We start from the raw sequence: 21,278 nt of genomic DNA on the forward strand, positions 1-21,278 counted from the left end.
ACAATGCAAACATAATCAAATTTGGTACGTTATTGTAGAAAGCTCCCGGAAACCGCAACGTTGGCAACGAACAACTTCAATTTAGACAGTTCTTATCAATATGTTTTTTTAGTTGTCTTTATGCATAGGTTAATGTTTGTTCATTGAAATTCCCTTGTGATTTCTAACTAAGTGTATGGCAATTCCTGAACAATTCATGAATAAGTTTTGCTAAAAATGTAATAGGATGTTTAAAAATATATTTGCAGGTATTTTTCTTAGTAACAGACCCTCATAGAGCACCACAGACACATTGAATAAAAACAGTGAGAAGCACTGATGGCAGTTTCAGAAAGTATAAATTAACAAATTTTAATGCCAAATAGTTGCTCCAATACACTGACAATTATTTGAAAATATGTACAAGATGTGTAGGATACAAACAACCTCTTTCTCAGCCAATTACAATTATTGAACATAATCGGATAAAATAATGGAATCAGGCTACAGCATATTGTCTTATAAGTCCAAATCTATTCATTTGGCACTCTGGTAGGATGACAACTAAATTTGTGATATTTAAACTCATCCGGACTGAAATATCTGTACATAAATAAGCGACAATGCTACACAAAAGACGGTACAGAAAGACTGTTTCATTACAAGACAGAGAAGATTGTTCATTACAATACAGACTACATATACAGCAGGAATTTGACAAGATAAACTCTGTGAAGCTGTTCAGTTATGGATGGTTTTGTTAGTGATGTTCTCTTCATTTTGGAAAGTTGACAGCGATAATACTTTGGACAGATAATAGTATAAAACATTTTTCAGGATCCTCTGACATCAAAGTAGGGGTATTGCGTGTCTTTATTGAGGGAAAATACCCTAGTTTGGTGAAATTGTCCTGCTCCTCAGACATCCACAGGTGAGGTACTTCATGGCGGTCATGCTGACATGCATCAGAGTACCCAGGTTAAAGAGCATGTGGTAGAAGGCCATGGACAGACAAGCCTCCAGTTTCATCAGATATTTCAGGGCTACGATGGGCGTGTTACAACGGGTTGGTCAGGTTACGGAAACGCGGGCTGCTTGCTTCAATCACTTTCTTGGTGCACTGCAGGAAAAGACACAATATGCAGTCAGACGTGGGAGGTTTATCAGACAGAAAGATCAGATACAGTGAAGCTGAGTCTTACTCTGGCAATGTCATCAGGCGTTTGTCCCAGTGTCTCAAAGATGTCCACAGAGGAAGGAAGATAGACATTTTTGAAGTAATGCACTGTGTCAGCATCAGCTCCGGGATACTCCTTCTGCTTCACATCCTGAATCATCTTCGCTTCGAACTCTGTGTGCACTGGGCCCGGCTCAATCAGTGACAATCTGAGGAGAGACGCACAACAAAGGAGGAACATAAGAAAACTGGAACAGATTAGATGGATGATTTCCACAGGGAAAAGGACAGCATTAGTGTTAAAATTATAGTTTAGGTTACTGATTTAGTAAGTTAAAATCGGAATCAAAAGAAATTAACTCTTATTAATTAAGTCAGTTCTAAAGGATTTATGACTCTATTGGACAGGAAGACTAGCCTAGCCATGCTACACCCATGTTTCTGACGGCACAAGGGTCTAGGGAAGCTCGACAGGGAGGGAAGCGGGCTAAAAGGTTGTCTATCAAATCCCTCTGCAGCAATTGGGTAGGTATACAAAGAATCAACGCAACGAATAGGCTGACGGAGTTCCGAGAGCACCGGCGGATTGTGGCTAAGTCCCATTAGCTTCCCAACCAGCGGAGCCAACTGGTATATTAAGGATTTGCCATATCCCGTCGGCATAAGTCCCAATACGTCTTTCTTCTCAATGAAACACTTCAGTGCCGTCCTTTGTTTATTCAAGTTGAATTTTAGCTTCAAATCTTTAAGGGCTGTGGCCAAAGCCGAGTCGAAAGATAACTGTTTATTGTGCGCCGGTTGTTTCTGTCAGAATCGTCACGCCTCTGTCGTCACTTAGTTACGCCCGCCTTCTGACTCTACACTTCATGGTGATTGGTCCGGCCAGTTTTAGGAGAATCCAGCCTCGAGCCTTATGGAGGGTAACGAGACCCACCCTGGCAGAGAATTAAATTCGTTGCCGTGGGTTGTCTAGCGCGGCTAGGCTACAGGAAGACTGCTCTGAAGGCAACTGAGGGAGAAATCATTTGACATTGTTTGTCGGTTGTTCTCTGAAGCTGAATTCTACTGAATTTGTTCGCCTCTTTCTTGTTCCAGTGTTAGCTTGACATTTGAGATTTTCAATTAAATGTCTCAACAACTGCTGGATCTTGAAATATGAATTAACCGTCTATGTTTGCACAAAAACATAACAGCAATCAATGCAATATTTGTTGACATTTTTGGCAAACATTACCATAGATAGGGCTAAAAATAACTAGAGTATAGTTTTCATTTGCTCTGGCCTAAACTTTGCTTTTGCTAAACCCATCTACAATTTTATTCACTTAATATTTCTTTGTATTTTGTTCTGTACTTAATGTTTTATATGTTTTTACGTTTCTAATATCACATCTTTTTATTTAGTATTTTTAATAACTCTGTAACTCGTGTATTTTGTTCAGCTTTCTTGTACTGTTTTTGATTGATTTAATTCAATTATTTTTTATTTTATTCTGTTCTAATCTTTGACATGTTTATTTCTTACCTTTGTTGGTAAAACACTCTGAACAATCTGTGTATGATAAGATGCCCTGAAAAAAAACCTGCTTGCTATATAATTGGTCCCTTTGGATCACTGTATCATTCAATGCTCTGTCCATCAAAACCCCAGAGGAGGTAATATTTTTTGGAAGAAAACTATTTGTCCTTCCAATAGAGTTTTAGAGTCAGACTTTTTATGATTTTTTTCACTTCAATTTACTTCCCATTAGTGCTTTATTAGCCATGATAGAAAGCATCAGAGTTACTCACGTGACATTAAACTTCAAGAGTTGCACAGCCAGACTCTCACAAAAGCCCTCCATGGCAAACTTGGAAGCTGCATACACATCATTGAACACCACCCCTAGAAAAACAGCACATATTTGACTTCCATTTGTTCACAGCATGAAGAGTTTCACACATACACTTGTATGTCCCTGTTAGTGAAGACATACACTTGTATTTAACTATATTACCTCTCACCATCCACACCTCCATCTGTCCATCACCACCTACCCATCCATGAGACTGAAGCTGACAAACCTGTATTTACTCCCTGTATCATTTAACGCTCCGTCCACCTCCTCTCCCCTCACTCAGCACTCCTCTGTCCCTGCCTCACCTTGTAGTCCCATCACACTGCTGACCACGATGATGTGTCCTCCTTTCCTTTTCTCATATCGGGCATCACCTCCTTGATCATGCGGATCACCCCAAAGAAATTGGGTCTCAAAAACTTTCTTCATCTCCTCAATGGGGATGCTCTCCACTGGACCCACAGGCCGATACCTGCGTTATTGACTGCACAGGAGAAGAAGAAGGAAACGAGGACAGAAGAGTGATCATCATCAGGCAGTGTAGCAATCCAAGGTACAGCATGTGAAGAGGCTTTCACTTTACTCACTTAAGACATCCACATGTCGGTCTTTAATGCCGTTAATGCACTGTTTGACCGACTCATCACTGCAGACGTCCAGTACAGCCAGAGACAGAGTTTTTCCATATGCATCCCCAGCAGCTTCCACCAGCTTATCTTTGCGTTTCAGATCACGCATTGTAGCGATTACTGCAGACAGCAGGGTGAACGAGGAGAAAACAATTAAGAACTGAGGAATTACATTAATATCTAATACTGTTTGTATGAATTTGGCAACACATGTCGTGTTATGTGTGCGTACTGATCATTATTTGGATAAATAAGTAAACAGTCACAATACTCTTTTCTGTCCTGTTGAGAGTCTAGAACCAAATTCCTGTTCCTTGTGATAGCATTTGCATTCACTGAATGAATAATAACACTTGCAGCTACTGACAAAGTTACCTTACACAAGACACTGAACAACAAAGGGGAGTTTTAATGAAAAGATCTGACTTGAACCTGCAAATTTAAGTCTGTAATCCCAACCAAACCTTCACCAGGCCATTTTTAGCTGTTTACAGGTGTTACTATTTCTTTCTCTTTGTCATTTGCCAAAACACCCTTGCATGAATTATGTTTCTTTTATGCCACGGACAGCTCCAAATGTGAGTTTGTGAATAATTTAACACTCCCTTCCCACAACTACCCCTTTAGGCAGCTGCTCTAAATAGATAATAGCTAAGTTCACTGGCTTGAGGTTTTATTTGGGGCAGACAGAAGACACATGCACACAAATATTGTGTTCTGGCATTTGACTTAATCTGAGTGTACTGAGTGTTTAACAAATTGCCAATAACCCAGTGCTAGCATCAATCACAGTCTTCCTTTGTGCACACATGTATATTTGTTGAGTTTTTAGGTGATAATTTCTATCCTGAGTGCTCCTGCATTGTGTTCATTTCCTGTACAGGAAATATATGGGATAAAAGGAGTGCAAGTCTATGAAGATCTGCTGAGAAAGGGCAACAGAAATATCGTCAATGAGGCAAAGAAAAGCAATTGAAAATACAGGATGAAGCACATGGAAACTGCTCGTTTGCGTCAAAACTGTGGGCAGTTTTTTCCTGAAGTCACTTCAAAAATAACAGTCGACTAAAGATAGCAGCACAGTAATATAGCCCTTAAGTAGCTCTCAGGATCATAAACAGTCCTGTTACAGTAACCAGTTTACATAGCAGAATTAGTTTTGCCTGCTCCAAGAATAACCAGCCTGCCATCCATAATACAGATCTGCGAGCCAGGCAATAATTAGCACAAACAAGCTGCGACTTTTACGTTCTGTCTGGTGTCTTAAAAGCAACGGAGGGTCAAGTTGGGATCAGAGGTATATTACTACGTGTAGCGCTGCAGGGAGGTGTAATGAACTGGGAAACCTAATCTTGGACTTCAATGAAAACAAAACACCCTGTAATCTCAACATAGCCTGGCATGACCTCCACTGAAGGCTACAAAAACGTGCTTCACTTTCAAATGCATGCTGTAGATATTTTTTTAATGTATTCTTCAACTTCTTTGGATGCCAGTGATTACTATTAATTTATATACAGCGTAAACATCAATTAGCAGATGTGTAAATTGCTTGAGTTTTAGTAAGTAGTAAGTGCAGAGTAATAAGTTAATGGATGAACAGCAGAAGAAATGCCTTCAGGTCAGCAGATTAACAACAAGATTCACAGTGATGGAAAGTTTATATTCACAAGTGAAAAAACACGAATGTTGGACTTTAGGTGGGACGATGGTTGACTCTCAGTATGAATAAAATGAGCTCATATTTACTTATTTCTTGTTGGTTTTCCAACATAAACGTTAATCTGCAGGTGCAATACAGTTTGTATAAACCAGTGAAGTGTTTAATACCAAGGACAGACAGGGTGTGTCTGAGATCTGCTACTGAGGCAGATTTGAATGGAACAGACAGGCAGTGGGAGGAAGCTAGTAGAGGCGTGAACACGGCCTCAGTTTGGATTAGATTTGGTCTGATACCACTTTGACTTCATTTCTCCATGGCAAAACTTAATTTTACTGTATTTGTACTGGGAAAAGCTGCTTCTTGGCATCCTGGAACACACACGTCTATTAAACTGTCGAGGCCTCAGACATCTGTTTTTCAGAACTTGTGTATTTTATGCAAGTGACACAACCTGATTAACTACAGCCTTCTGTAGCATTTGTGACTTCATTAAGACTGAGAGTAATTCTCTGAAACTGGTCTCACTTTATGTCTCTGAGAGTCTTAGGGTTGAAATATATAAATAGCAAACTTTTCTTGGTTTATTATTGGGATTATTTAAGCTGCATTTGCAGCTCTGATTCTGAAGACAGAGGCTTTAAGTCAGTTAAGTGTCACTTCTGACCTCCTGTCTGCAGAGGAAAACCTGTAGACCAGAGAGGTTCCTGTTCAGACAGATGTGTGATTGAGTCACAGTTCTGTCAAAATTAAATCCTCATTTACTCTCACAAGCTTCATTTTACTGTTTCAAACTAAGGCTTGTGGCGGTTTAAACTACAAACAGAATCTCGCTTTGCTGTGCAGTCAGTTGAACAGAGGCAGTTTTAATCTTCATAGTCATGTGTACCATGTAACACTGTTACACTGCAGTCATGATGTAATTATCTTATGTGTTATCACCACAGAAGAAGACAGCAGAAGATAGAGCTGTTAATATCTTTATTAATATTAGTTGTATTATTCTATTAGACAATATTATTCTATTATTGACAATTAGCAGTTTTCCTCCTTTGTGTGCTGTGGAACATAAATACAGTCTGTATACCACGCTAAGCAAATTAAATGAAATACTGCTTCTCTCTGTTGTAGACTCACCGCTGGTAGCGCTTCTGTTTCATCTTGGCCAGCATCACAGCCATCCTCAGGCCGATACCGGAGGAGCAGCCGGTGATCAGCACCACTTTCTGTCCGGGACTCGCCATGTCTGAGAGCTGGAGGATGAGTGGAGATCTGAGGAGACTGTAAGAGGATAAAACCCACTGACACACAGTCACATGGACAAGTGCTGCAGCAACGCAACAGGATTATCTGAGGCTCAGTGGAGGGTAAATAATATCACAGAAAAAACAAATCTGCACCAGGCATAGCTGTGACAGTTGGAAATATGAGGCCTGGAGTTGGATTTTTGACTGTCAAGCATGTGACAGTGTAAAGAAAAACAGACTGATAAACAAAATACCAACATTGGAGGTTAAATTTTGGTGTTTATGTGGATTGCAGCCTCAGTTAGGAGATGTGGCGCCACCTGGTGGTCAATAGATTCCTCAGGGGGTGTATGTCAACTACAGCTTACTTTAGTTCATTTTAAGATCATTTTATTGCTTTATAAAGCTCTGATTGATCTTGGTCCTGCATATTTTTAAGGTTTGCTTTAACCGATGAACCTTTTAACCCCTCAGATTGTTGGCTACTCTCTCAGAATGATGTGTATTTGGGTACATTTGGATCTTTTCTGCCGGCAGATTTGTGCCCAGATGAGGAGCTGCATATTTACCTGAATGTAAAAAGAGCCGCTTCATTTTATTTAGGAACATCTACAATATTGTCAAAATTTAGTTCTTGGTTTTGAAACAAAAAAAAAAACATAATGATGAGTTGGGATTGGAAGCTCAAACACCACAAAATATTTATTTGAAGAACCTTTGTGAAGGAAAGGTTCTGTTGAGTTCTTTTTGAACTCAACAGATTCCTCCAGAGTAGCTGAAAGTGATATTCTTCTTGAAGAGACCAGATATTATAGATAAAAAGTGATTTTACAATTTTTTTGACTTTTTCATTTTTTTTGGATTACAATGTGATTACAATTACAAAGTCTTTCTTCTGCAGTCTATGAGCGTAACGAGGCAGGAATGGCTTCTTATGCAGCAGGTGAAGATGAAGGTGTGGATCTGTGGAGGTGAACCAGGTCCAGATAGACTATGGAGTGAAAGGTGGCTTCAGCAGGAGGCAACAGGAGCAGACAGGGAGTGACAAAGAGGACAACACAAAGGAAAGTCAGATTAGATAGAACAAGGTAACAAAGTGGAGCACAATGTTGGCCTGAACTGGTGGTTGTTCAACAGTCCAGCGTTGAATGGTGGTCTGATCTTTTCTGGTGGGAGATGATTGTTTGCAGGTGAGCCAGTCCCTGTCTTTACGATAGTTTTACTTATTTAAACGACAATTCGAAAAGAGTTGTTTTTACCTTGCTGACATGTTTCAACAGCTTCTGCTGTCTTCCTCAGAGCGTCATCTGACGTTTGGTGACGTCGAAACATGTCCAGCAGGTAAAACAACTCTTTTCGAATTGTCGGTTTAAATAAGTAAAACTATCGTATAGTATACAACGACAAAATGAACCTAATCCAACAGTACCCTGTCTTTAAACAATGATTGTCCAATTAGTCTCTCAGCCAGAGGGGGTCACTGGTACCAAAACAGGGGGCAAATGCTATCAATTAATTTTTGAAATGTGTATATATGTAGATAATAAAAATGCATGATAGCAGTGTGAGAGTGGTAGCTTTCTGTAAATATTGGCATGTTTGATTATACATGGTAAGTTTTCCTTTTACAGTATTTGGCTACAGTGCCCTTTAAGTGGATGTCTGCTAATATCTTCTGACAGTTTGAAGATATTATTACAAATATGGGCTTAATCAAAAGCTACGATATAGGCCTTTAAGATAATATTCATATTCGGTGCAGAAAACGTTATTGTCAGTAAAGTGGCAACTGCATATGGCCCTAATGTGTGTTAAAGGACTTTTTAGCCATCCATGCCTTTACGGGGATGTGACAGTGTCAGTACTTTGCTGGAAAGGGTAAACTTGAGCATTTGAAACTTCTTAGGAAGGACCAAGGCAACACAAGAAGCATTCAGTCAACTGGGCAAGGAATGGAATGTACGGCTTTGTACGAGGGCACCAGAAGAGTTTCACATGCAAGTTGTATTGTGTCCAACAGCAAAGTGGCAAAAATCACATGATTCTGCGGGTATCACTTATTTTGCACAAAAAAGGGTGAAGTAGAATCACATCAACTGCCACCATGTCAGGATTGCCTATACCAAACACATTCAGTGAGCGAATTATCAAACTGCTACTATGGCGACGTTGTTTAATGAGTCACCCTGATGTTCCAAGCCCAGTTGGGCCACGGGTGGAGTATGGAAACAGTTGAAGGACAAAGTAAGCTAGCTATTGACTGGATGGATGGTTTTCCAGCCCCATCTTCGGTCCTGGAATTGCTGTCATGCAGTTGCTCAAGGTCATGCAAAGCACCTGAGTGTACATTGCACTGCAAATGGACTGAGGTGCACTCACATGTGCAAACTTAAAACCTGTACTAACCAACCAAATGATGAGGAAGAAAGTGAAGTGGACATATCAAGTGAAGACGAAATTGACGAGCCTGATTATTAAATTATTCTCACAACCTTAAAAACTATAACATATGCAAGCTCAACGTTGTGTAAGAGGTTTTCCACAGTGTACAGAGTGGCTATTCATAATCAGTAAAATATGTCTATAAACCAATGGTTTCCGCCATGTTTACATATTCTGCTGTAGATATTGAAACATTCCCCTTATGTCATGTATATGATAACTCAATATTAGCTTAACACAAACATTGGTTTTATTCCTTGTGGTCACCATGTACGATGCGTTCTTCGTTATTGTTATAATGCTTTGTAGAAAAAGAGCTTCATGTAGACTTTGTATATAGTTTAAGAGAAACAAAGAGAGATTAAATTGTAATAAACATGCTTGTCTTGCCAACAGATATAAAGAGAGAGAGAGAGAGAGAGAGAGAGAGAGACCTATATTTGATTCCCTAGTGGACATGATTGTTATCTGGTTGTTATACCACTGCATAAGTATTCTAATGAAACCCACAGTGCAAACGTATCAGTAAATTTAAGGGTAGGGGTAAACAAATAAACATATTGTGGCCAACTTGTTCTAGGATAGGCCTAAATATTTATTTTGGGTAAAGTATATTTGCATTAGCTTTTAATGGTATATTATTTGTAGCTCTACCCTGAGTAGAACAACAGTTATTACAAAATGTTCTTCAAAAAGTATGTGCGGCTGAAAATCATAATTTGATCGACTGCTTTTCTAATTTCCTCAAAATCTGCAGCAAAATATGCACAATAAGTCATTAACAAATATGCATTTTGTACCAAAGGCCTTGGTCAATGTATTAAAGGTCAAATAATTATTCTTAAGAACCTTATTGTTGAAAACAAACAATAAACATTGACCAAAATCGAAATATTTTCAAATTTTAAGGGGTAGGGGTAAATATAATTGCAAATTTCATCTCAAATAAATTACATTTTACCACATATGAATATTTGTCTTAAATACCTGTCTCCTGGCTTTAAATTAAGACCAAATTTGTCATGATATTTTTATTCTACTTTAAGTTATTGACAGAAATTCTCTTAAAGGTCATCATGGGCAAAAACTATCAAAAGGACCGACATTGCATATCAGACATGCCAATATTTTACCGAAAGCTACCACTCTCACACTGCTATCATACATTTTTACTATTTACAGATGTATACCTTTCAAAAAATAACTAATAGCATTTGCCCCCCTGTTTTTTTAATGGCCCTAATTGGCAATAAATGGCAATAAATAGTTTTTCTGCTCTTTAGTACGTTAGATAGACTATAACAACAGACACATTACTCATTGTATGAAGAGCAGGGGTGAAAGTAAGCCGGAACGGTCCGGAACTGCGTACCGGCAAAAGATCTGGTGGCGGAACGCCGCTCTTCCACCGGTATCTATGGGTACGCCGGTATAGCCTAGCTTAGCTAGACTGTATTCCCGTTCAAGCCCTCCTCCATTGACACATTTTGACAGGTTTTCAAGCTCCGAGCAGATCAGACCGAACCAATCAGAGCACCAGAGGCGGGAGTTAACGATGCGTCATCTTCAGGGCCGAGTTGGCGACCGCAACAGAGCGAGGTTTCTCTCGTGCGCTTTCCTCTGTTTTGCACGGGCTGAATTTGTCCTTAAAACCTCAACAAGAAGCAGCTCTTAAAGCTTTTCTTTTTAAAAAGGATGTATTTTTAATTCCGGCAGGCTGTACGATAGAATGCGTAATGCTGCCCTCCACTGTTGAAAGGGAGAGCTTAGATTTTCCTCAGGACCCCTGTACGGCGAAGGAAGCTGTTAAAACTACAAAACATCATGGCGGAAAGGCAATTGTTAGGTCGCTGAGTGATTGCGTCACACATGTGTTACGCTGATTGGCTCTCTCCAATTCAAGCTGTGATCGGTAGTCCCGCCTCTGGGCTAGATTTGGTTCAATGGAGCAGTTCCAGACTGACTGTATGTGTATTTGTAATACACAATATAAAGGCTGTCTGGTCCCCAGGCAAACGCCGGTACGCCGCCCGGCCTGCCTGCTATCCATGGATATCGACCGGAGTTCACTCAGCAGTACGTGAGTGCGCATGCGTGTCTACTTCCGTAACACAGCGATTGTTATGGCCAGTCGCAGCCAATAGCAAATAGGTGCGCTTGATTTATTGCACTGGGGCGAGCAATAAATTACACCTGAAATTCCTCACGTTCTTGTGATTGGCTGAAAAACTTTCAATAGGATTTACAATGGTTAGCATCGACGGAATGGGGTGGAAGTAAGCCAGAACGGTCCGGAACTATTACTAATAGTTCCGGCAAGAATTTAAAACTGCTTTCACCCCTGATGAAGAGTATGTGGAACTGTTCAGTTGTGAGTTTGAGACTTAAATAAATGATGGTGAAAAGAAGTCACAACTTCTTCTTTCTCATGTCTTTCTTCTGTTTCTAGAGGATGTGGTAAATGACACTGCTTGGTTCCAACAAATCTAAAACTACTTTATCATGCTCTCACATTTATTCTGCCCATTTGTTTTAATCTAACAGCATCTGTTCAATCATATCTATAAATGAAAGAAAGAGGAAGAAAACTTAGGCAAATTTTTTACACATACAGCCACAGCTTCTGTCTTCTGCATAAAGTCCTCTGAGAAAATTCATCTTTTAAAGAAAACTTCCTTCTGCGTTGCAGATGAAGGTGTTAGTGAGTCGTTTCCTTTATTAATAATGTGCAGACATGTTTACTGACTCACACAGAGATGAGAGCAGCAGCCATGAGTTTAACTGCTACAACCAGAGGATTTGTGGTGCTTCTTCCTCGCTGTGACAGGTACTGTGGATCTACTCATAGATGTGGTACAATATTTCTGTCATTCAGTCATTCATTTATTCTCAGAGGGTGACCATGTTGTGAGATTAACGGATAAAACGATGATCTCTTTGATACAGTGACTAAAGCTCCACCTGCAGCACCAGACTTTCTCTGTATCTCATTGAAATGTGACGTCTTGCTTGGGTGTCGAGCTTTTTCTAATTTGCTAACACACAGTTTAGTGTCTTTTCTCATGTTTTCACATAATCCTGTTGTTTTACACTGATACTGTAAATTTAAGTGTGCAGTCAAAGTGTTTGAGGAAAAACTGTAAATTACTGGATACGTTTGGATTTTCTCAGCATCATTTATCATCAGAGATGCACAAAAGGTTTTGTTGAGTGGAACTAAAAGTTTTCTTACCTCTGTATGCAGAGATTTTTATCATGATGATTTCAGGATGAAGAACAGAGTCCAATCTGACTAAACTTTAAAACTGCTAACTTCTCATTTTGTTGTTTAAAAGTCAGTGATTGTTATTCACTTTCTGAGTCTCACACACTGAATGATAATCACACTACAGCTGCTTAGTTCATGAACTGGTCTTTGTTTTTACTGAAATTTCAACATTGTGGTTAAAAGAACTTTAAAATTTAAACATGATAAAACATAAAATCACTTTACAGCACTATTTTTGACTTTTTAGGGCCGACCTTCTCCTGTGAGATACGAGTTTTAAAATTTTTATGGTAAACTCCATATAAATTATGCATTTAAACGGTTAATCTATAATTCAATGACTGATGTGTTTGATGGTTTCACTGTTTGATGTCACATAACAGTTTTCACTTTATTTGTCTTTTCTGTCCAGAAATCTGTTTTCACTGTCTGAAGGCCAAAATACAGCTTCCAACCTTGTTGAATCATTTTAGGACCATTTTTACTTTTAAAAATGTTAAAAATCAGTCAGCTCTGCCTCTGGAGGCTGGTGTGGAGAAAGAAACAGGCTGATCTGAATGCATCCTCAGGGGGGTTTCAACTTAAATTGTTTGAATTTTATCATTGGATATGTGCAAATCACAAGTCTGACGATGTTACCTGGAATATTTGCCTTAAAGAGAATCCTTTTTTAATTCAAATGATTGTTCTTTTAAAACCTGCAATAAAAAATGAAGCAGCAATTTCAGAAAACCCCTTTAGTTTGATGACTACTGATGTCTGAGTTGAAAGAAATGATGTGTCTGCTCTCACAAACATCTCTACAAGCAGCATCTGGAAGGATTTAAAGTGACAAAGTGACATGAAGGCGTTGGTGTCAGATCTCTAGAATGTGTTAATGAACTATTTATAGTTATATTTCCTTCATCTCTGTGTTCAGTCTGACTTTGTGCAGAAATGACCTGATAACATTTGTTTGTGATCTGAATACAACCCTGTTGAAATGCTGCTCCTCCTCATACAGACGTGTTTGTAAAAGTGAATTTTAAGTGTGAAATCCTTTCAAAGCTGATCAGAGATGAAGCCTGCAGCAGTGATGAAGATCAGTCTATTTATGTGTCCTGCTGTGTAGCAAGTAGACAGTCTGCAGGTTTTCATCAGTCATCTCAGCAGGTGGTTTCACTGAGTCCCTCCCCTCTGCATGAAGGAGGCTCATCATGTGTCTTTAGTTGAAATGAAAACTGCAGACTGTTTGTTCTACAGGACACATTGTTCCCTCAAATGAGTTTTAAAATGTAGGTCAGAAATCCAAAATAAGTTCATATCAATTAGTTTTCTGATGCTGCAATGAATTCAAACTAAATAACAGGAAGTGTGTTTACTGTTGTGTGTGAATGTGATGACTTCTGATGTGTTGTGTGTTACAGTGATACACAGTCAGGATGAATGGGGTGTGACTTATTCTTCTACTCACATCTGTGCCTTCAAAGGATCAACAGTGGAAATACACTGCAGCTACCGTTACCCTTTGGAAAAAGATGGCCTGAAAACTAGAGTCCAAAGCAGATTCTGGTTTTCTAAAGACAGTAATAACATCTATATGGATCTGAAAACAGACCCAGAGTATTCAGGTCGTGTACAGTACAACTGTGGAAACAACAACTGCACTCTGAGAATCACAGACCTGAGAAAGAGCGACTCAGCTCAGTACAAGTTCAGATTCACAACAAACCAACCAGGTGGAAGTTTCACTGGATCACCTGGAGTCACTTTGTCTGTGACAGGTAACATTTATTCATTTAGTTCTGTGGGTTACTTTGAGTTTCTTAATACTTCCATGTGTTTTGCCTGTTATGTTTAAAACATTTGTGTTCCTTGTTATTGATCCAGATCTCCGGGTGAACAGATCACAAATATATTATTTCTCAGTCATGCTGAAGTGTCAGAGCAGTTGTCCTCTAGCAGACCCTCAGTCCTACATCTGGTACTCCAATGGACACATCATTGTTGGACAAACATCTCGGTTTTATTTAAGTTACTTTCACCCCACAAACAGAATTTCCTGTGCTGTAAAAGGACATGAGGACTCTCCTTCTCCTTCAGTGTGTGAGTTTACTTCTCAGACGTCTTGTGTCTTGTATTTTCTGATCACACAACCACCATGACTGTGTGTTTGCAGTGAACTTTCTAAATAGTTTACAAAAAATATTCACCTCTGTCCTCTGATGTCCTGAATCTGACTCTGGTTTCTGCTTTGCTGTGTGTCACAGTGGTAAAGGATGCCTGGAATGTGACTTATTCTTCTACTCACATCTGTGCCTTCAAAGGATCAACAGTGAAAATGTACTGCAGCTACACACACCCACCTGGAATTAATGTTATTGAAACATTCTGGTTCAGTAACAGGAAGGATGATGAATATGTGAGACTGAAAGATGATCCACAGTATGCAGGTCGTGTTGAATACGATCAGAAGGTCTGCAGTCTGACAATCAGAAATCTGACAGAAAGTGACTCAGCTGAGTACAAGTTCAGATTCATAACAGACCAACAACATGGGGAATATACTGGTTTACCTGGAGTCACTCTGTCTGTCAAAGGTAACATTTTCACTGGAAGTCAACATATTATAAACATTTCTATGAGTGTGTGTTGACATCTGTTTCTAAACTAACATTTCTGTTGGTTTTTCACAGATCCACAGCTCCAGGTCCATGTGAGCAGATCAGTCAACCAGTTTTCTACCTGGACAGAGCTGACATGTCAAAGCAGTTGTCAGCGGTCTGATAATTCTTCCTTTAACTGGTACAATAACAGCCTCAAAGTTAAAGAAGGAAAAAGATATCTATACCTGCAGACATTTGGTCCTTCAGACAGCTATTACTGTGCAGTACAAGGACAGGAGCGTTTCCGTTCTCATGCAGTGTGTGAGTTTACTGTTCTTTGTTTCATTCAGTTACCAAAGTTACAAAATGCATCATTATGAAACAGACATTTCCAGAGTACAGAAGATCCAACACATAAGATGTCACAGAATAAAATAAACAGTTTCAAGAAATGTTTTTTTTAAAGCCAAGACAAAAACTTTCTTCAAACTAAGTATTTGATCGTCTCTGATTATGGGTGAATTGAAGTATGAAAAAGTTTGAAGCCACCATTAAAAGTCTCCTCTTTAAGAACACAATAAAAAAAATATTGAAAATGCAGAAATACACTCATAACATTTTGTGAAACATTTCTAGCTGCAAGTGACAATTTTATGAAACAAAACATATAGAATTGATAAAAGGTTATTTTGTTGGATTTTCATTACTCTGAAGTTTTAATAATAATAATAATATTTTTCTTCAATATGTTCATAGTCTTCATTTTTTGATTTTGATCTCCAGAACTTGGTTCTACTTCGGTTAGGCTCTCTGCCATGTTTCTGTTTTTGTGGTACAAGTTGTCAAACCTGCTCAATCAGTCATAAAGGTTTTTAATAACAGAAAATAACCTTTTTCATTTTTGTTATTAAGTTGTTCATATTCATAATTAAATTATTAATTTTAAATTGTTATTAATGTGTGCTCAAAGATCGGACTGTTCATGATGGCTTTATTATATTCTTTTAATTTAATAAAAAAAAATCAACTCACCAATAATCAAATCAACTTGATTTTTTGTTCAATATTACAGATTCTGAATCACCGACATAATGAGAAATAACAGTGAAAACTTTAGGTTTTTATTTTTAATAATTCCTCACATTTTGCCATCCAAACATTTCAATGTGTAAAAAACATAATTTTAAAAAAGTATCTCAAAAGATATTTAATAAATCAAGCTAAAGTTTCACATTTATTGTTATAAATATCCAATTTTTATGCCTTAAAGTTTGGAGATAATCAGAGGCGGTTGGGCAGAAATTGTTCTCCAAACTTAATGATTGAGATGAAATGAGTGATTAAGAAATAAAACAGGTTGTGTTCATATGATCAGTCTCATCTCAGACTTCATGTGTTTTTCTCCTCCAGATGCTCCAAAGCTTCCCTCTGTGTCGGTGAGTCCCTCTGCTGAGATAGTGGAGGGAAGTTCAGTGAATCTGACCTGCAGCAGTGATGCTAACCCAGCAGCTAATTACAGCTGGTACAAGGAGAACCAAGACTCACCAAAAGCTTCAGGACAGATCTTCACCATCACTGACTTCAGAGCTGAACACAGTGGAAAGTATTCCTGTGAAGCTCAGAACATCTTTGGACGTCAGACAGTCTCTGTACATGTGACTGTTTGGGCAGGTAAGTTTCTGTTCACTGAAACACTGCAGCAGAGTGCAGAACACAGCATCAGTTATAATGCAGGGAGAAACTCCACACAGGATGTCAACAACAGCCTGGCTCAATGACTTGTTTAGAAATGCAGAATTTGTATCATCAGCAAAACTGTCAACTTTTCCATGGTGTAAAGCAAATATGAGGTTTTCTGGACATACTATACTTGGAAACAGTATCATATCAGTGGCTGACGACACTAACTGACTAACATTATCTTCTGGAAAATTTATTTATCAATCCAATCGTACCGCTAAGACCAGTCTGCTCTCTGTGTGTTTCATTTTGTAGATAAGTCAACAAATATAATGAATATCATCAAGCTGACCCTGGTGGTCCTGATGCTGATTCCGCTGTTTGTCTTGAGTCTGTGGACGAGGTAAATTCATAAAGTTCTCGTCACTGGTCTTTCATTATTCTTCAGCATTTTATTTTTAAAGTCAATGATTCCATTTTAATCTGTACTTTTTATTTGTTCTTTGTTTTGTCAGGAAGAAGACAACTGTGAATGTAAAACCTGAACAGAATGAAGCTGTAGAAATGATGGAGGTGAGAGGTGCTGTTGATAACACTGGTATGATCAGAATAAATGGGTTTGTTCAGGCACATTTGGAATATGAGGACAGAAGGTCAGTTTAAGTGAATTAGAAGTTCAGGAATGAGTAATTCTATAATAAGCACAAACTCAGGAAATCATTTTATCTCAAATATAAGAACAGTTTTCATGACTGAAGCCCTTTTCATCGGCTCATTTCATCTCTCCATAAGTTGGACTCTCATGACTTTGAGAATGATCCAGCTTTGAAGGACGTCACTGCAGCACAGACAGACGACACAGAGGAGCAGGAAGACCTGGAGTGAAGTCCAGTCAGGTTAGAGCTCCTGCACTTCACTTCACATTTCATTCATGACAAGTACTTCACCCAAATCTCACGTGATTTTCTTCATGTGCAGTTGAAGCAGAGCTGAGAATGACCTGATGGAAAGACAAAGTAGTAACACTGAAGCAGCACAGGAGAGGCTGTGGGGACATGAATATGTTTACCTTCAGCTTCAGAAACTAGATTTATACGTTGAGTGCAGTTCAAGTCATAGAATAGATGAAAACAAGTTCACTTGCTTGTTTTATTGATGTAACAACCAACAATCAAACTGTTCCATGTATGGTGTTAGCGAGACGTTTTGTAAGTCTTTATTGTCATAGAACCACTGAGACACGTATTTCAGTAAATTAGTGGTTTCAAATCCCCTTGATGCTAAATCAAGAAGATTTTTAGGCCCAAGCCCCTGGTAGGGTGAAGGGCCTATTGCTTTCGCAACATAGACAACGACGAGTTGAGCGCGCAGCTCGAAAACTCACTAAATTTTGCACACTTTTCAGTTCTGGCGAAAAAATTTTTTTAATATGCGTTTCAAAGTTGGGACTTAAAAATTGTCTCTACAGTGCCACCTGCAAAAATCAAAATGCATTGCGTCAATGGGAGGGATTCTGACATCAACTTTGTCGTACAGCCACCAAATTCGGCACACACATGCGTCTTGTCGGGACAAACAAAAAATATTGTTATGACCCCACCCTCAGACAAACAGGAAGGTAGCTATTTGGGATTGAAATTTCAAAAATGCTGAGTCAGCGTTTTCAAGGACGTCGTACAAAATGTTCGTTTTGATCGCGCACTTCTCCGAATGAGCTGAAATTTGGTGGACACCATCTACACAAGTAGACAATTAAAGGTTATCCAAATCATCAAATTTTATTTCACGGTTTCCGCATGGCAATGCCGCAAATTTGATGTAAAATTTTGTCATTTTTGTGCGTGATAAATGGCTGCCATTCGTACATAACGACTCCAATCAGAACCAAATTTTAAACACTTGTTGACCCTTCCTTCCTGGACACATTGACAGTGAAATTTTGACAATTGGCGTTACAGCGCCCCCTACAGAATCAAAATAATATCTGTATGGGGAGTAAAATTATTAGTTTGTCAGAAATGAATGAAATTTGGGTGACTATTCCTTCATGTGGTCCCGATCAAAAAAGGCAAATTGTAACCATGTTGTAATTTTAACGGTGTGGCCGTGGCGATGGCTGAAGTTCCTCATGTTATTCTAATGGGCCCAAGTGAAAAATCTCCCATTATATTAAATTTACCTGTTACCATGGAAACGTCCCAAATTTGACACAAATTCTGACACACATGCAGGTAAAAAACGTCAATGGTATCCATGCAGTATTTTGGATGGTGTTGCTGTGGCGATGGCCAACATGTCACATATTGTCATAATGCAGCAATGAATGAGCATTGCTCCTGTTTGCTACTGTTTGCACATTTGGAAATATTTTGAAGAAATTTTGATGTACACTCGCCAGAAAAAAACGGGCCGGGTCAGGTCGGCGGCCGGCGAGGGCCTTTTGACGCCACTTGCGGCTTTAATTTTGTTTTCTTATTCTATTTTCACCTCGGGCTGCACAGTCTCGGTGGTTAGCACTGTTGTCTTGCAGCTGGAAGATCCCTGGTTGGCATCCTGGGATCTTTCTGCATGGAGTTTACGTGTTCTCCGTGTGCACACATGGGTTTTCTGCAGGTTCCTCCCACAGTCCAAAAACATTCTGAGGTTAATTGGTGATTCTAAATTGTCCTTATGTGTGTTTGTCTCTATGTGATAGACCAGCAACCTGTCCAGGGTGTCCTCTGCCTTCATCCTACGTCAGCTGGGATAGACTTCAGCCCCTCCGTGACCCTACTGAGGATTAAGTGGTGTCTAGATCACGGATGGATGGATATTTTCACTACATGTGCTATAAATGAGCTAACATGTACAGTTTAATAATTAATCTGTGCTGTTAAGTGTGGGAAGACAGTGTTCAGTGTCCTGTTGTCGGCTCATGATGAGAATAAGAACGCCATGCAGAAAATGATTCCCTGTGGCATTTTATTTGTTGGATTGTTTGGCTTTGCTTCTTTCTGTGGATACAAAAGGGCTTTGATTTAGTTGTGACATATAGAAAATGTTTACTAATGACATAACTGTTAATATTTGACAAAGAAAGCTCCTGAAAACAGATAATTCCTCCATGTACAAAGCTTCATGTATCACACGTTAAATGCAGCTTCCTCCAACAACTCTGTAGATGCAGCATCATTTCAATTTATTTTTTATTTTATTTTATTTGTTTATTTCACAATTTTATTTACATTCATATTATATGTTGTTTTTTAAGTTGTGAAAAAATGAACTCCCAAAAAGCTCGCGCTTACAGACAGGGGTCCATGTCCACCCTTCCACCAATTAACAGTCTCTGTGAAATGAGGAACAGCTTGTCAACACCAAAGTGCACCCATAAACCATAATTAAATAACACAAAATTAAATATATATACATACACATATTCATATGCACATATACATAAGATATAGAAGCAATACATGAAGACAGCGTGTCCTGCTTTTCAGTTAGATGTAATAAACACAAATGTTTATAATGATAAGACTTTTGAGGTGAATCCTAAACAAAGTAAACACTTATTCGTCTCTTTCTTTTTCTTTTTTATTTATTTAGTATTCATTTAGTTATATATCTCCCCAATAGTTGATTTTTGAGTTGCCTTTTAAATATTGACAATGTAGAGGATTGTGTTAGATTGTTGTCCAACTCATTCCATATTTGTGGACCATTGTAACATATACTGTATTTAGTACAGGTCATTGTTCTATCCTTACCATGTAAAAGATGCTTATTTCTGGTTTCATATGGGTGAGAGGATGAGTGAATGGGAATGAGTTTACATAAATCAGTGTTCAATCCATGGACAACATTATACATTGTGCAAGCAATGCTATAGATGTTACGTTCAGGAAGCTTCAAAAGGCCACATCTATGGAAGAGAGGATTTGAGGAACAATTTCGCATAGACCATGTAATTACTCTTACAGCTTTCTTTTGTAATATTAGGAGTTTGTTTGTATAGGTAGGATGTGTATTATTCCAGATAAAGTTACAGTAAATCAAATGAGACTCAAACAAAGATATATACAATGATAAAAGAGCATCAAAAGGAAGTAAGTGTCTAATTTTGAAAAAAATACCAGCAATTTTTGATAATTTTTTAACAAGTTCATTTATATGGGTTTTAAATTTTATAAATTGGTCAATATAAACTCCCAAGAATTTAATGGAATCAACTTTAGCAATAGCTCTGCCGTCAATAGTTATGTTCATGTCATAATCTTCTACTCGGCTGCTAGAACGGAAGACAATGTGTAAGGTCTTACTGACATTTAATGATAACTTATTACATTGAAACCAGGTGTTAACCTTCACTAATTCCCTATTTAAATTATTTTCAAGCTGGTCAATGTCCTCATGTGACACAAAAAGATTTGTGTCGTCTGCAAAAAGGATTTTATGAATATCAGTTGAGCAGTTTACAAAATCGTTAACGTAAGCAATAAACAATAAAGGTCCCAGAATGGAGCCCTGAGGGACACCATATTCTATATTTGCCATTTTAGAGTTAGTATCTTCTAAGTTTACATATTTCTGTCTTCCATAGACATAGTCCTTGAACCACTGAAGAGCAATACCCCTGACACCATTGTGCGATAATTTACTGAGTAAAATTGAAAAATCTATAGTGTCAAATGCCTTTGAGAGATCGAGAAATACACCAACACCAACTTCGCCTCTCTCAAAAGCATCATTAATTTTTTCAACAAGATCTAAAATAGCCATGCTTGTGTTTCT

At 38.5% G+C, this 21,278-nt stretch overlaps 1 protein-coding gene and 1 pseudogene across 1 annotated transcript; one reads left to right on the top strand and one right to left on the bottom strand.

Moving 5' to 3' along the window:
* Nucleotides 1–374: 374 nt before the first annotated feature.
* LOC110970422 (retinol dehydrogenase 8-like) lies at nucleotides 375–6,586 on the bottom strand (annotated as a pseudogene).
* Nucleotides 6,587–13,429: 6,843 nt separating this feature from the next.
* LOC127533245 (uncharacterized) lies at nucleotides 13,430–17,196 on the top strand. Its single transcript, XM_051945829.1, has 7 exons — nucleotides 13,430–14,003; nucleotides 14,110–14,325; nucleotides 14,490–14,819; nucleotides 14,916–15,146; nucleotides 16,236–16,496; nucleotides 16,821–16,908; nucleotides 17,021–17,196. The coding sequence occupies exons 1-7, from the start codon at nucleotides 13,619–13,621 to the stop codon at nucleotides 17,166–17,168; spliced, it is 1,659 nt and encodes a 552-aa protein (XP_051801789.1). The 5' UTR covers nucleotides 13,430–13,618; the 3' UTR covers nucleotides 17,169–17,196.
* Nucleotides 17,197–21,278: the final 4,082 nt, after the last annotated feature.

The sequence above is a fragment of the Acanthochromis polyacanthus genome, chromosome 3 (genome assembly GCF_021347895.1).
Source record: "Acanthochromis polyacanthus isolate Apoly-LR-REF ecotype Palm Island chromosome 3, KAUST_Apoly_ChrSc, whole genome shotgun sequence".
Lineage (NCBI taxonomy): Eukaryota > Metazoa > Chordata > Actinopteri > Pomacentridae > Acanthochromis > Acanthochromis polyacanthus.